At 43.4% G+C, this 16,416-nt stretch overlaps 1 protein-coding gene across 3 annotated transcripts in view; it reads right to left on the minus strand.

The window, feature by feature from the left end:
- Nucleotides 1-15,350: 15,350 nt before the first annotated feature.
- Nucleotides 15,351-16,416, minus strand: part of TRPM4 (transient receptor potential cation channel subfamily M member 4) — a 31,629-nt gene continuing 30,563 nt past the window's right edge. For all 3 annotated transcript variants that reach the window (XM_036885654.2, XM_057493562.1, XM_036885653.2), the window contains 3 exons: nt 16,131-16,206; nt 15,935-16,040; nt 15,351-15,709 (listed from right to left, as the gene is read on the minus strand). In XM_036885654.2, coding sequence (XP_036741549.2) covers nt 15,705-15,709; nt 15,935-16,040; nt 16,131-16,206 — 187 coding nt within the window. In that variant the 3' untranslated portion in view covers nt 15,351-15,704. The remainder of the gene's footprint in view (nt 15,710-15,934; nt 16,041-16,130; nt 16,207-16,416) is intronic.

Consider the following 16,416-nt stretch of genomic DNA (forward strand, 5'->3'; position numbering starts at 1 on the left):
ATATTTTGGATGTTAACCCCTGGTCGGATATGTCATTCACTAATATATTCTCCCATACTGTAGGATGCCTTTTTGTTCTGTTGATGGTGTCCTTTGCCGTACAGAAACTTAAAAGTAAGAGAATTTAATAAACAATTTTAAGGCTTGCAAAATCTGAATGACCAAATTCCTACAAGACAAGACAGCCCTTTAGCTGGAGGTCCAGGATTTCAGATTGCCTAATTGTGGATAAAATGCCCTTGAGAGAGTTGTGGTCGTTTGGGATGGATTTGAAGTTTGGGGTGGCTCGTCAAAGTGTTGTCCAAGGAGCCATTTTCTCTGGACTTCTTCATTTCCTCCTGCTGAGAAGAGGTTGATTTGGCCACGGGAAGAACCTAATTTTGGAGGAGTTAGGGAGCGCCGCGCACTCTTGAGGGTGTGGTTCCCCCTTCTTGGTGTCCTTTGGCTCTTACCTCCTCTCTTGGCCCCGCCCACTCGCTCACCTATTGGCTTCCCCACGACAAGATTAAGCAGGACAGTGAGTTAGGAGTGGGAGACTCCAGTCTCCGTGGTCTGCCCTCTCTCCACAGGGCACCCTAAGTCCAGTCATTAATTCCGTGTGCTTTCTACCTTGCCTCCCATGCATCCTTTGTCCAGAGGTCTAAGATTTTCTTTTATTAACGGCTTTATTGAAATGCAATCCATGTACCATCCAGCACATTTTCCTTCGCACAGGGCCACCTGTTGAAAGCTTACCGTTCAATGTGTTGCAGTTATATTCATAGAGCTGCTGAATTTTACCAAATACTTTTTCACCTTGTTGATAAATTCTATTTTTTTCTTCCTGCATCCCATGTAATGGCCTCTTCAACCCTAGTTGGAGAGCCCTGAAGAGGTCAGAGACAGGGAGAACCCCCTCGGCCCCTCCAGAGACTCGCGCACCTCCTGGCCTCCCTCTCCTCCCTCATTCTCCCGGGGCGCCCTGGGGTCTGGGACGACTCAGCTCAGGGAAACCAGAGCCGGGCGCACTGGGCCTGTCCCGTTCCCCTTCACCCTCACTTCTGTATCTCTCTTGCCGTCTCAGAGCCAGGATGGGCCATCGTAAAACGGGTATGACCAAGCGTCTGGGGGGGATACAATAAAAGCCAGTGTAGACAGTGCGTCCTAAACCACACAGCTCCAGCTCTCAGGTCATTTTTGTGTGAGGTTGGCCGGTGAGAATTCCTGGCAGAGAGGACATCATCCCAGGGGCTGTGAGAAGCCCCCCGGCCCTTGTAGATTCTTGGACGAGGCAACAGGCAGGCCCTTTGCTGGGCTCCTTCACCCACCGCCCCTTTCGGGGAGTGGATACTGCAGGAGGCTTGGAGGAGAGAAAGAGCTGCCCTCAGGTCAAGCAACCAGTCAGTGGCTGGGGTGGAAGCAGAATGGAGGTCTCCCAGCTCCAAGTCTGGAATCCCTTCACTTTTCACTTCCCCTCCAGCTGAAACAGACCTTGACCTCTGCAGGCAGGGGGCCAGTATGTGACCTGCATGTCCCAGTCTGAGGTGCTGTGGGGAAAACAAGGACATTGAAGTGACCTCTGTGCACGGGGAGACTGCCGGTCCCCGTGAGCGTGCAGGGGAAGCGCTGCCCCCTGCGGTGGGCTGCGTAGAATAGATTTCTGCCAGGGGAGTCTTGCGGCACAGGCGGGTGGGTTTTGGTGTCAGCCTTGACGTGGATGACCACCACGGTGGCTTGGTCAAGCCCTTAAGTAATGCCAGCACAATTCCTATGAAGGGCCAGATAATAAATATTTTTTGGCTTTGCAAAATGTATAGTACCTATTGTATATTCTCCTTTGTTACTGGTTTTTTACAACTCCTTAAAAATATAAAAGCTGTTCTTAGCTCACCAGATTTACCGCACAGGCCATAGTTTGCCAACCCCGGGATCTAGGGCCGTGTCAGTCCCACGAGAGAATGCTGGTGGCTAAACCAGAATTTAGTTTGAACTCTAGTTGGCCCCCTTCGGGCCAGGCTGCCACCTGGAGGGTGTAACCGCCTGCTTGTCCAGCAGAAAGGTGACCCAAGAATGGTCAAGGGGTAAAGTCCTTAATTTTCAAAGCAGGTCTGTGTAAGTCCTCCACCCTTCAGCCTCAGCTATTACATAGGAGGCAGCCAAAAACAGATGAAGCTGCCAGAAGCACCGCATTCAGTGACCAAGGTGCCCAACAAAGGTCTGTGAACCAGGAGGAGCTGAGGAAGGTAGAGTCAGAAATACATCAGAACTCATTTCGAGGACACTCTCCCAACAATAATACCAGATGCCCATGGATGGTAGGGAAATGAGAAGGGCCCATCCAATACCTTAGCTGTCAGCTGATGCCGTGTGTCTTCCAGGGTCAGCTCTGGCTTTGGATGGCTGCTGCCAAGTGGACCCACCAGCTTTTAGCCCAACCAGCAGTGAGCCAGGCCGTCATTATGGGAAGCCCTGCAGATTGAGGGCTCCGTTGAACCAGTGGCTTTACTTCAGGCAGTGGAGTTGGGGATAGTTTCCTCTGAAGGGCTAGCTGCTCCTTTTCACAAAACAGATGACATGGAGACCAGGCCGGCTGTGCTCTTGACTATAACATTTATATTTAATCATTTAGACCTTACTAGCTCAAGTTCGAGTTGACCTGCCTCTAACTGGAGATGTGAACCTAGGGAGTCAGCAGGCCTCCCTGAGTTAGACCTTCCCTTGCAAGGAGAGCTGAATATTAATAGCGGCCTTTTCTTCAAAGGAGTGTACGTGGCGGCTGCGTCAGGCAGGTGGCGCTGTTGTACCGGGAAACGGCCCGAGTACTCGAGCAGCCATGAAGCCATTGAAGCTGTGATTTCCTTTTCTCCAGGGACGGCCATGGAGAGGACCACACAGACTACAGCCCCTGGATGGGAGAATCCCTGGCACCTGGGGGACGTCCACAGCGCGAACATCAACAGTGGATGCCACAATGGCACACTGAATTGGGCCAAAGGTCCCTCTCCCACAAGGTGTCAGTTCCTTGCTCCCACCGTGGGCCTTATCAATTGAATTCAGGTGTGTTTTCCTCCCGGGGGAGCATGAACCAAGCAGTCTAACACCTGTGAGTCAGGGCCTCAGCTTTAACGAAACCCATAAAGGGTGGATGCCTGTTGGACCTCCTTTGTAGTTGGAGGTTGCAGGACCATCAGTTTATCTTCTCTAAGCTATGAAACGGCTATCTGAACCCAGACAGTCCTCAAGATGACACGGACAGCAGCGCCTTCATTTTTGTCCTCAATCAAGGCCTATCCATCCTTAATTAACTGTGATTGGGTGTCAGGAAAGGCAGCACAAGTTAATAAAAAGAAGCCATTCCTTCCAAAGAGGTACAAATGAGAAGGTCTGTGTCATTCATCAGGGCAATGTAAATGTAAATCAAACCCACAATGAGATGCCACTTCATGCGCAACAGGGTGATCAATAAACAAAAAATAGGGCGTGGGGGAGCACCAAGTGTCGGTGTAGCGCTGAAGAAATTGGAACTTCATACATTGCTGGTGGGAATGTGAAGCAGTGCAGCCACTGTGAAAATCAGTCTGGCAGTCCCTCAGAAAGTTAAACAGAAATAGCAACAATTCCACTCCTGGGTATATACCAAAAAGAACCAAAGCAGGCATGAAAAAAAAAAGCACACGAACATTTATAGTAGCATTATTCATAACTGCCAAAAAGTAGAAACGATTCAAATGTCCATCAACAAATGAAGGGATCAAATAAATGAATAAATGAATGAATAAATAAATATATGTATATATATATATATATCATACTAAGGATATTATTCACTCACAGTAAGGAATGATGTTCTGATACCTTGAAAACATTGTGCTGAGTGAAAGACATTAGACACAAAAGACCATGTATTTTATTATTCCATTTATATGAAATATCCACAATAGGCATATCCATAGAAACAGAGAACAGAATATTGGGGATGGTGGTTGCCAGGGGGTGGGGAGAGAGGAGAATTAGAAGTAAATTTTTTTTTCTGTTTTTTTTTTTTTTTTTTAGATAATTATTTTTTTATTGAAGGGTAGTTGACACACGGTATTACATTACATTAGTTTCAGGTGTACAACATAGTGATTCAACATTTATATACATGACAATTCTGGGTACCAGCTATCACCATACCAAGCTGTTACAATATCTTGACTATATTCATTACATCCCGGTTACTTATTATTTTACCATTGGAAGTGTATACTTTTTTTTTTTTTTTTTTGGTGAGGGCATCTCTCATATTTATTGATCAAATGGTTGTTGACAACAATAAAATTCTGTATAGGGGACTCAATGCTCAATGCACAATCATTAATCCACCCCAAGCCTAATTTTCGTCAGTCTCCAATCTTCTGAGGCATAACAAACAAGTTCTTACATGGAGAACAAATTCTTACATAGTGAATAAGTTCTTACATGGTGAACAGTACAAGGGCAGCCATCACAGAAACCTTCGGTTTTGCTCATGCATTATGAACTATAAACAGTCAGTTCAAATATGAATATTCATTTGATTTTTATATTTGATTTATATGTGGATACCACATTTTTCTCTTTATTATTATTATTTTTAATAAAATGCTGAAGTGGTAGGTAGATACAAGATAAAGGTAGAAAACATAGTTTAGTGTTGTAAGAGAGCAAATGTAGATGATCAGGTGTGTGCCTGTAGACTATGTGTTAATCCAAGCTAGACAAGGGCAATAAAACATCCACGTATGCAGAAGATTTCTCTCAGAACAGGGGGGGTGAGGTTCTAAGCCTCACCTCTGTTGATCCCCAATTTCTCACCTGATGACCCCCCTGCGACTGTGCCTGTCTTAGGTTGTTCCTCCCTTGAGGAATCTTACCCGTCTCTGGCTAACCAGTCATCTTCCGGGGCCATACAGGGAAATGTAAAGTTGGTAAGTGAGAGAGAAGCTTTATTGTTTGAAATGGTTAGCTTTTTATTTCTTTGCATATTTATGCCCTGTGGCTTCTATGCCCAGCATTTGTCTTGAGGTATCTTTACCACTTGGAAGAATTATGATACTCGGTAAATTTGATATGAGGCACGAATTCTATTTAAGGGTTGTAATTAGGAAGGAAGAAGAAAAGCTATAGAAGTAGCAGGCGGAAGAAAACATGGGAAGATTGATTATTTCTTTGACATATCTTCTTGTAGAGTAACTTCAGCATGTATAGGTTTTAAGCTACTACTTAATTTGCGCACACACATTAACATAATAGGAGGATAGTTACATAACCAAAGCATACCTGTAATTACCAGCCATCTCCAGTGAAACCAAGAAAACCAGTTAGGCACCTTAGGCATTTGTGAAAACTTATCTATGATATGGTGGATATTGTCCAACTGAACTTGAACAGTCTGAGAGAAATCAGACAAATTAAAACAACCCATTCCTGGGGAATGTTCACATCCCTTATGTTCTTTTAACAGTAAATAGTCTGTAGTTGTAAGATTTTGGAGCGCTACAATTTGCACTTCTCCTAATTCTTGATTGAGTTCCAACAGTATAGATCCAGTCAAATTTGTTGCTTCACTGTATGCACAGGCCAGCTTAGGTATCTCCTTCCTTCATTCCCATGGCAAGTCCAGGAGCTGGTGGGATGAGTGCATCTACAGCTGTAGCAGTGCGTGGATCCTTGTTGGGGTTTTTTGATGATCATCTTCTGGCATGAGTCTTCCAGAGAGTGCTGATGTTGGAAGTTCTTTTTCATATCATATCTTAGTTCATTTTCGGGGTAGCCCAATTAGGCTTTGATCCTCTGTATAAACACAAACAGACCCTTTGCCTACACTTTTATATGCCCTTTATACCCTTGTGTAGAACTCATTGGAGGTTACCACACAGGAACTGCCCTTTTTTTTTTTTTTTTTGGTATCACTAATCTACACTTACATGATGAATATTATGTTTACTAGGCTCTCCCCTATACCAGGTCTCCCCTATAAACCCCTTTACAGTCACTTTCCATCAGCATAGCAAAATGTTGTAGAATCACTACTTCCTTCTCTGTGTTGTACAGCCCTCCCTTTTCTCCTACCCCCCCATGTATGCTAATCTTAATACCCCCCTACTTCTCCCCCCCTTATCCCTCCCTACCCACCCATCCTCCCCAGTCCCTTTCCCTTTGGTACCTGTTAGTCCATTCTTGAGTTCTGTGATTCTGCTGCTGTTTTGTTCCTTCAGTTTTTCCTTTGTTCTTATATTCCACAGATAAGTGAAATCATTTGGTATTTCTCTTTCTCCGCTTGGCTTGTTTCACTGAGCATAATACCCTCCAGCTCCATCCATGTTGCTGCAAATGGTTGGATTTGCCCTTTTCTTATGGCTGAGTAGTATTCCATTGTGTATATGTAGCACATCTTCTTTATCCATTCATCTATCGATGGACATTTAGGTTGCTTCCAATTCTTGGCTATTGTAAATAGTGCTGCGATAAACATAGGGGTGCACTGATCTTTCTCATACTTGATTGCTGCATTCTTAGGGTAAATTCCTAGGAGTGCAATTCCTGGGTCAAATGGTAGGTCTGTTTTGAGCATTTTGATGTACCTCCATACTGCTTTCCACAATGGTTGAACTAACTTACATTCCCACCAGCAGTGTAGGAGGGTTCCCCTTTCTCCACAGCCTCGCCAACATTTGTTGTTGTCTGTCTTTTGGATGGCAGCCATCCTTACTGGTGTGAGGTGATACCTCATTGTAGTTTTAATTTGCATTTCTCTGATAATTAGCAATGTGGAGCATCTTTTCATGTGTCTGTTGGCCATCTGAATTTCTTTTTTGGAGAACTGTCTGTTCAGTTCCTCTGCCCATTTTTTAATTGGGTTATTTGTTTTTTGTTTGTTGAGGCGTGTGAGCTCTTTATATATTCTGGACGTCAAGCCTTTATCGGATGTGTAATTTTCAAATATATTCTCCCATACTGTAGGGATCCTTCTTGTTCTATTGATGGTGTCTTTTGCTGTACAGAAGCTTTTCAGCTTAATATAGTCCCACTTACTCATTTTTGCTGTTGTTTTCCTTGCCCGGGGAGATATGTTCAAGAAGAGGTCACTCATGTTTATGTCTAAGAGGTTTTTGCCTATGTTTTCTTCCAAGAGTTTAATGGTTTCATGACTTCCATTCAGGTCTTTGATCCATTTTGAGTTTACTTTTGTATATGGGGTTAGACAATGGTCCAGTTTCATTCTCCTACATGTAGCTGTCCAGTTTTGCCAGCACCATCTGTTGAAGAGACTGTCATTTCGCCATTGTATGTCCATGGCTCCTTTATCAAATATTAATTGACCATATATGTCTGGGTTAATGTCTGGATTCTCTAGTCTGTTCCATTGGTCTGTGGCTCTGCTCTTGTGCCAGTACCAAATTGTCTTGATTACTATGACTTATAGTAGAGCTTGAAGTTGGGGAGTGAGGTTCCCCCCTACTTTATTCTTCTTTCTCAGGATGGCTTTGGCTATTCGGGGTCTTTGGTGTTTCCATATGAATTTTTGAATTATTTGTTCCAGTTCATTGAAGAATGTTGCTGGTAGTTTCATAGGTATTGCATCAAATCTGTATATTGCTTTGGGCAGGATGGCCATTTTGACGATATTAATTCTTCCTAGCCACGAGCATGGGATGAGTTTCCATCTGTTAGTGTCCCCTTTAATTTCTCTTAAGAGTGACTTGTAGTTTTCCAAGTATATGTCTTTCACTTCCTTGGTTAGGTTTATTCCTAGGGATTTTATTTTTTTTGATGCAATTGTGAATGGAGTTGTTTTCCTGATTTCTCTTTCTGTTGGTTCATTGTTAGTGTATAGGAAAGCCACAGATTTCTGTGTGTTGATTTTGTATCCTGCAACTTTGCTGTATTCCAATATCAGTTCTAGTAGTTTTGGGGTGGAGTCTTTAGGGTTTTTTATGTACATTATCATGTCATCTGCAAATAGTGACAGTTTAACTTCTTCTTTACCAATCTGGATTCCTTGTATTTCTTTGTTTTGTCTGATTGCCGTGGCTAGGACCTCCAGTACTATGTTAAATAACAGTGGGGAGAGTGGGCATCCCTGTCTAGTTCCCGATCTCAGAGGAAATGCTTTCAGCTTCTCGCTGTTCGATATAATGTTGGCTGTGGGTTTATCATAGATGGCCTTTATTATGTTGAGGTACTTGCCCTCTATTCCCATTTTGCTGAGAGTTTTTATCATGAATGGATGTTGAACTTTGTCAAATGCTTTTTCAGCATTTATGGAGATGATCATGTGGTTTTTGTCTTTCTTTTTGTTGATGTGGTGGACGATGTTGATGGATTTTCGAATGTTGTACCATCCTTGCATCCCTGGGATGAATCCCACTTGGTCATCGTGTATGATCCTTTTGATGTATTTTTTAATTCGGTTTGCTAATATTTTGTTGAGTATTTTTGCATCTACGTTCATCAGGGATATTGGTCTGTAGTTTTCTTTTTTGGTGGGGTCTTTGCCTGGTTTTGGTATTAGGGTGATGTTAGCTTCATAGAATGAGTTTGGGAGTATTCCCTCCTCCTCTATTTTTTGGAAAACTCTAAGGAGAATGGGTATTATGTCTTCCCTGTACGTCTGATAAAATTCCGAGGTAAATCCATCTGGCCCAGGGGTTTTGTTCTTTGGTAGTTTTTTGATTACCACTTCAATTTCCTTGCTGGTAATTGGTCTGTTTAGATTTTCTGTTTCTTTCTGGGTCAATCGTGGAAGGTTGTATTTTTCTAGGAAGTTGTCCATTTCTCCTAGGTTTCCCAGCTTGTTAGCATATAGGTTTTCATAGTATTCTCTAATAATTCTTTGTATTTCTGTGGGGTCCGTCGTGATTTTTCCTTTCTCATTTCTGATACTGTTGATTTGTGTTGACTCTCTTCTCTTCTTAATAAGTCTGGCTAGAGGCTTATCTATTTTGTTTATTTTCTCGAAGAACTAGCTCTTGGTTTCATTGATTTTTGCTATTGTTTTATTCTTCTCAATTTTATTTATTTCTTCTCTGATCTTTATTATGTCCCTCCTTCTGCTGACCTTAGGCCTCATTTGTTCTTCTTTTTCCAATTTCGATAATTGTGACGTTAGATCATTCATTTGGGATTGTTCTCCCTTTTTAAAATATGCTTGGATTGCTATATACTTTCCTCTTAAGACTGCTTTTGCTGCGTCCCACAGAAGTTGGGGCTTAGTGGTGTTGTTGTCATTTGTTTCCATATATTGCTGGATCTCCATTTTGATTTGGTCATTGATCCATTGATTATTTAGGAGCATGTTGTTAAGCCTCCATGTGTTTGTGAGCCTCTTTGCTTTATTTGTACAGTTTATTTCTAGTTTTATGCCTTTGTGGTCTGAAAAGTTGGTTGGTAGGATTTCAATCTTTTGGAATTTTCTGAGGCTCTTTTTGTGGCCTAGTATGTGGTCTATTCTGGAGAATGTTCCATGTGCACTTGAGAAGAATGTATATCCTGTTGCTTTTGGATGTTGAGTTCTATAGATGTCTATTAGGTCCATCTGCTCTACTGTGTTGTTCAGTGCTTCCATGTCCTTACTTATTTTCTGCCTAGTGGATCTATCCTTTGGGGTGAGTGGTGTGTTGAAGTCTCCTAGAATGAATGCATTGCAGTCTATTTCCCCCTTTAGTTCTGTTAATATTTGTTTCACATATGCTGGTGCTCCTGTGTTGGGTACATATATATTTAGAATGGTTATATCCTCTTGTTTGACTGAGCCCTTTATCATTATGTAGTGTCCTTCTTTATCTCTTGTTACTTTCTTTGTTTTGAAGTCTATTTTGTCTGATATTAGTACTGCAACCCCTGCTTTCTTCTCGCTGTTGTTTGCTTGAAATATGTTTTTCCATCCCTTGACTTTTAGTCTGTGCATGTCTTTGGGTTTGAGGTGAGTCTCTTGTAAGCAGCATATAGATGGATCTTGCTTTTTTATCCATTCTATTACTCTATGTCTTTTGATTGGTGCATTCAGTCCATTAACATTTAGGGTGACTATTGAAAGATATGTACTTATTGCCATTGCAGGCTTTAAATTTGTGGTTACCAAAGGTTCAAGGTTAGCCTCTTTAGTATCTTACTGCCTAACTTAGCTCGCTTATTGAGCTGTTATATACACTGTCTGGAGATTCTTTTCTTCTCTCCCTTCTTGTTCTCCTCCTCGATTCTTCATATGTTGGGTGTTTTGTGCTGTGCTCCTTCTAGGAGTGCTCCCATCTAGAGCAGTCCCTGTAAGATGTTCTGTAGAGGTGGTTTGTGGGAAGCAAATTCCCTCAGCTTTTGTTTGTCTGGGAATTGTTTAATCCCACCGTCATATTTGAATGATAGTCGTGCTGGATACAGTATCCTTGGTTCAAGGCCCTTCTGTTTCATTGTATTAAAGATATCATGCCATTCTCTTCTGGCCTGTAGGGCTTCTGTTGAGAAATCTGACGTTAGCCTGATGGGTTTCCCTTTATAGGTGACCTTTTTCTCTCTAGCTGCCTTTAACACTCTTTCCTTGTCCTTGATCTTTGCTATTTTAATTATTATGTGTCTTGGTGTTGTCCTCCTTGGATCCTTTCTGTTGGGGGTTCTGTGTATTTCCATGGTCTGTTCGATTACTTCCTCCCCCAGTTTGGGGAAGTTTTCAGCAATTATTTCTTCTAAGATACTTTCCATCTCTTTTCCTCTCTCTTCTTCTTCTGGAACCCCTATAATATGGATATTGTTCCTTTTGGATTGGTCACACAGTTCTCTTAACATTGTTTCATTCCTGGAGATCCTTTTATCTCTCTCTATGTCAGCTTCTATGCGTTCCTGTTCTCTGGTTTCAATTCCATCAATGGCCTCTTGCATCCTATCCATTCTGCTTATAAACCCTTCCAGAGTTTGTTTCATTTCTGTGATCTCCTTTCTGGCATCTGTGATCTCCTTCCGGACTTCATCCCATATCTCTTGTGTATTTCTCTGCATCTCTGTCAGCATGTTTATGATTCTTATTTTGAATTCTTTGTCAGGAAGACTGGTTAGGTCTGTCTCCTTCTCTGGTGTTGTCTCTGTGATCTTTGTCTGCCTGTAGCTTTGCCTTTTCATGGTGATAGGAATAGTTTGCAGAGTGGGACGAGTGATGGCTGGAAGAACTTCCTAGAAGTAAGTTTTTTAATAGGTACATGGTAGCTGTTTGGAGTGAAGAAAACTTCTGAAACTAGATAGTGGTAATGATTGTATAACACTGTGAATGTATTAAATGCCACTGAATTGTACACTTAAAAGGGGTTAAAATGGTCAATTTTATATTTATGTGTATGTTGCCACAATAAAAAAGTACAAATTGGAAACAGTGAAGTAAAATTGCCTCTATTTACAGACAGCAATAGTCTCAAGATAGCAAAGAATACATAGAAAATAGCAAAGAATCTGCAAAAATTACACTAGAATAAAATGAGTTTAGCAAGTCCATAGATACAAGGTCAATATACAAAAAAAGATCAGCAGTATTTCTGTATACTAGCAATAAGCAACTAGAAATTAAAATTTGTTTAAACAGTATCATATACAACAAACATCTGTATAGGAATAAATCTAATAAATTTGTGCAAGATGTGTATACTGAAAACTACAAACATTCATGACAGAAGTCAAAGAAGAGCTAACTAAATTTAGAGATATACAATGTTCATGGATCAGAAGATGCAATCAAGCCAGTCATCTCAAATTAATCTGTAGATTCAACACAACCCCAAACAAAATTTCAGCAGGTTTTATTGAGAAACTGACAGATTCTGAAGTTTATATAAAAAATCAAAGGAACTAGAATAACTAGAACAATTTTGACTAAAGAAAACAAAGTTGGAGGAATAACATTACCTGATTTCAAGATTTAGCATGAAACTACAATAACCAAAACAGTATGATTTGGTGAAAAGACAGGCATATAGATGTACTGAGTAGCATAAAAGGCCCAGAAATAGACCCCACATATATGCAATTGATTTTCAACAAAGATGCCAATATAATTCAATGGAGGAAAAAACAGTCTTTTCAACCAGTGGTGCTGGAACAATCAGACTACCCATATGCAAACAACCAAACCTTGACCCTAACATTATATACAAAAATGAACTCAAAATAAATTGCAGATCTAAATATAAAACCTAAAATTATAAAACTTCAAGGAGAAAATCTTTGTGACCTTGGGTTAGTCAAAGATTCATCAGATAGGACAACAAAAGCATGAACCATCAGAGAAAATGTTAATAAAACCTCACTGTTAATTTAAAAATTCTCATCTTCAAAAGACACTATTAAGAAAATGAAAAGATAAGTTACCTATTGAGTGAAAAATGTTTGCAAAACACAAATCTGATAAAGGATTATCCAGAATATGTTAAATTTTACAGTTCAATGATAAAATAACCCATCTTTTTTTATGGGTGAAAGATTTGACCTGGTACTTCACCAAACAAGCTATACAGGTGGCATTAAGCACATGAGAAGATGCTCGACACCATTAGTCATTAGGGAAATGAAAATGAAAAACAGACACCATTGCAAACCTATTAAAATGGCTAATTAAAAACTGACAATAGCAAGTGTTGGTGTGGATGCAGAGCAACTGGAACTGTCTCATGCATTGCTAATGGAAATGCAAAATACAAAAGGTACAAACAGGAACAGAGCTGGGCAGTTTTATATAAAGCTATACTTACACTTATTATACAATGCAGACATCCCAATCTTAGGTATTTACCCAAGAGAAATAAAAGCATGTCCAACATCTAGTTTTCTCAAGTCTAATCTGAGTTCATTTACCAGGCCCTTGGGTCGTCTAAGTTTTTGCTACACAGGAGCTCCCAAATCCACTCCAGGTGTTGGCTGCAGCTTTGAGCAGCCTTTATAGCTACATCTCCAGCCCCACACATCTCTTTACCAGTTCCTCCGCCTTCGGTCCTAAAGTAAATGCTTTCTTGAGTCCTCACTCCACCACGCACCCTCCTTTTCTCTGACAGCTGGCAGCCTGTCTATGCGCAGGTTTCCTTTTTGTAGAACATGTACCTCTCTTTCAAATGACCTGCTTGTTTAGGATTTTAGTGGGTTACATATTCCTCTACCAATGGTTACTCCCTCTGTCCCACATTGAGAGCTGGAGCAGATCCCCTGTGGGGCCTTGCTGGAATCCAGGCTAGTGGATGCCGCAGATCTTCCGGGCCCTCAGCAGGCCCTCCAGAGGACCCTAGACCGGCAGCTCTTGGCTATGATGTCCACTCTTGATTAAGGGACACCCAGTCACTTTCTGGCATTGCTGGTGACCTGCCGTCATTCCTAAGGATTATCTTCCACCTTCACCATGGCCCCATTAAACTTTGTGTAGCTTAGCTTTCAAAAACACACCACCAGGGCAGGTGGAGAATTTCCTTTGTGGTCACCAACTGTTATGCACAAGGGTCAGAATACCCACAACTAGGGTTATGCAACAGAGAAGTGAACAGGTTCACTAAGGTAACACATACAAGTGGGGAAAATTTTAAATATGAACTTATAGCAGTATTTTGGTTAATTCCTCAAGAGTACCCAGCTTCACCTTCAATTAAGGTACTTTTGGTTTCCAAATTGGCTTATGTGTAGAAATGAATTGAGAGGTTATAGTTATCCATTTAGGTTGTAATTCTCCATTTGTATGACTCATGTCAGATTTCTACTCGCAAGACCTGGGGCTTTCCTGTTATATAGTTATTTCAACACAGATAAATTAATACAAAGGTCTCGGATAAATTTAAATGGTCTCAGAAAACTGAGAAAGGAGTAGAAACACAGAGTTGACACCGAAATAGTATCTGCACAGAGCAGATGCCACCCCCAGGTCTGGGGAGACAAAGGGAAGAGAACAGTTACCAGAACTAAACTCTTGGAGAAGCGACCCGGTAGAGCTGAAACCCACACTAGAAAAGGGGGCGGCCTGGACGGAGCTGGTGCGACTGAGGACAGAAAACGAAGCTGCCTCTGAGAGCGCTGGGTGGGGGAAAGCTGCAAGCTGCAAGCTGCAAGCTACAACCGCCTGCTGCAGAGGACGCACTGTTGTGGGAGACGCTCAGGAACCAGGAGCACAGAGGAGGGAGCGAGTTCCTTCTTCCTCCTCGTCGCCAGGCTCCCTATAGCGCCCCCTTCAGGCAGAGCCGAATAGGAACCCATCCGGCAAAGCGAACCGTGGCCTGCGGAAGCCCCAGCCCCCACCGCATCAGAGCATAGAGGTGGGATTTGGAGCTGAGGAACAACAGCTTAAAAACCCGGCGTGTCGGTAGCGCGCCTTCTAGGGCTCTATCTCATTTGACATTTCTTGAAATAAATTCGTGTTTTACAAAGTCTCCGGATCCAGACTGCTTAGAAATCTATTCAAACACGTTCTAGCTTGTGCCTGACCCCGTGAGTCACTTATCGCGCCTCCCGTTTTCTTACCTGCAAGGTGTAGCTAGTAGTATCTGCTTATATGGTTGTCATGAGGACTCACTGATTTAGTACGTGTGAAACACTTATCATAATGCCAGACACAGAAAGCACTCTGTGAGAGCTGCTATTGTTACGTTTATTATTGCCACCATCGTGGTTTATATTATTATTGCCACTTGGGTTGGTGAGAACTAATATAGCATCTCACAATCAGGTTGCCACACAACACTTGGCAATGTTCCGAGGCTGCTCTGCAGCAAAAGCGGCCGATAGTTGGAACTCTTCCAACTTGGGGGAAGGATGTTTGGATTTTGGTTTTTGGATGTGTTGGTTGTTGGTGGTTTTCTTGCTGTTTAACTAATAACTACTGTCAGCTCAGCCTTGTCATTACCAGTTTAGTTTGTTATGGGTTGTTTAGTTAAACTGCATGTATAATGATGCATATTTGCCTCAATTCTGTGCCTGCGTGGCCTGCAATTTTCCACTAATTAGACTCTTAAAAGACACATATGCAGTTATCTACTCAAATTTGCATAATCTGTTCCCCTCTTGCCAAAGCAGATGTACACAGCGCCCACCCACCCCTACTCCAGGAAATAATTTGCTTATTATTAGAGTTCTTTTTCCACTGGAAAGTAAAAGCTAGGGAGGGTGCAGATGGTTGAGGCTCCTGTCCCAGGGCAGTTACAGCCATCAAAATAGCACAGACAAGAGGGCTGGACCTAAGCCTCACAGGAACAGCAGGACTGAGAGGAGGCAACAGACCTGAAGATACCTGAAACAGGGCAGCAAAGCGACCAAGGATTCCACGCCCACCGCCAGCTCCAGCCCCCATCCCGAAGGATCTAGATACCCACTGGCTCCTGAAGAATCAAGCATCCAGATCCTACTCCTTTCAAATGGCTTTATTTCCCCAGTGTGGGGAGCTGCGAGTGGGGTCTGTGGTCCCTGCACCCCAATAACCCTGTAGCATTCCCCTGCCCGGCGGGCTGCGGCACGGCCTCCTAAGGGGCAATGCCTGGGCTCCAGAGGCCGATCCGCCCAGAGGAGGCCTGGTTCCCGCTGTGGTTCACAGGGATGACACTCCCTGTGGTGGTCCCAATAGCGGCCCAGCTGCTAGTCCATCGGCATGGGGCGCGCTTCAAGGACAAGGTCATCAGGTGAAGGGAATGAAGACCAGCTAGACCTTACTTGGGAGCAAAAACTCCCCGTGGGGGCTACTCCTTGAGGTCTGCCAGCCGGGCTTAGTCTAGGGGGAAGAGAGAAGAGAAAATGGATGGCAGGGAGAGAAGAGAAAACAAGGAGAAGCATAAAAAGCCCAGAGACTGAAATACTGACCCAGGGACAAAGGAAGGGCAAGTGAAAGAGAGGAAAACACTCAAGACATAGGGGAACAGAGATCTGGAAAGCAGGGACACAGATGTAGGTGGTCACAGAGGCCAGAGACACACACAGGTGGACCCTACACACTGACCTCTGGGCTCAGGTGGGACTGGGGGAGGTGGTTCCCCTGGGGGCAGCAACGCAGAGCGGCTCAGGGCCTGGGCCACCCATTCCAGGACACGGCTACAGTGCTGGACCTGGGGAGCAGGAGAGACATCAGGGCACCAGACCAGAACCCCACTGTTCCCAGCCTGGCGCACTCCCCCAGCCTGACCCGGAGTCCTCACCTCCTGTTCCAGCCCCTTCAGACGCTGCTGCTCGTACTCGCGAATCTGTCTCAGCTGCTTCAAGGCCATGTCCACCCTGCAGGCCTGGGGCTTCAGGCGGTGCCCGCAGCTCTGAAGCCCCGCTCCATAGGAAGCCCCGCCCCATAGGAAGCCCCGCCCCCTAGAGGTCCGCCCTCCTCCCTAGCATTCCTGGACCCCACCCCGCAGGCTCCGCCTCTAGCCCGGCCCCTGGCAAGCGATAGCCCCAAGTCTCGGTATCCTCACTGGAGGCTGGAAGCCCCGCCCC

The sequence above is a fragment of the Manis pentadactyla genome, chromosome 15 (genome assembly GCF_030020395.1).
Source record: "Manis pentadactyla isolate mManPen7 chromosome 15, mManPen7.hap1, whole genome shotgun sequence".
NCBI lineage: Eukaryota > Metazoa > Chordata > Mammalia > Pholidota > Manidae > Manis > Manis pentadactyla.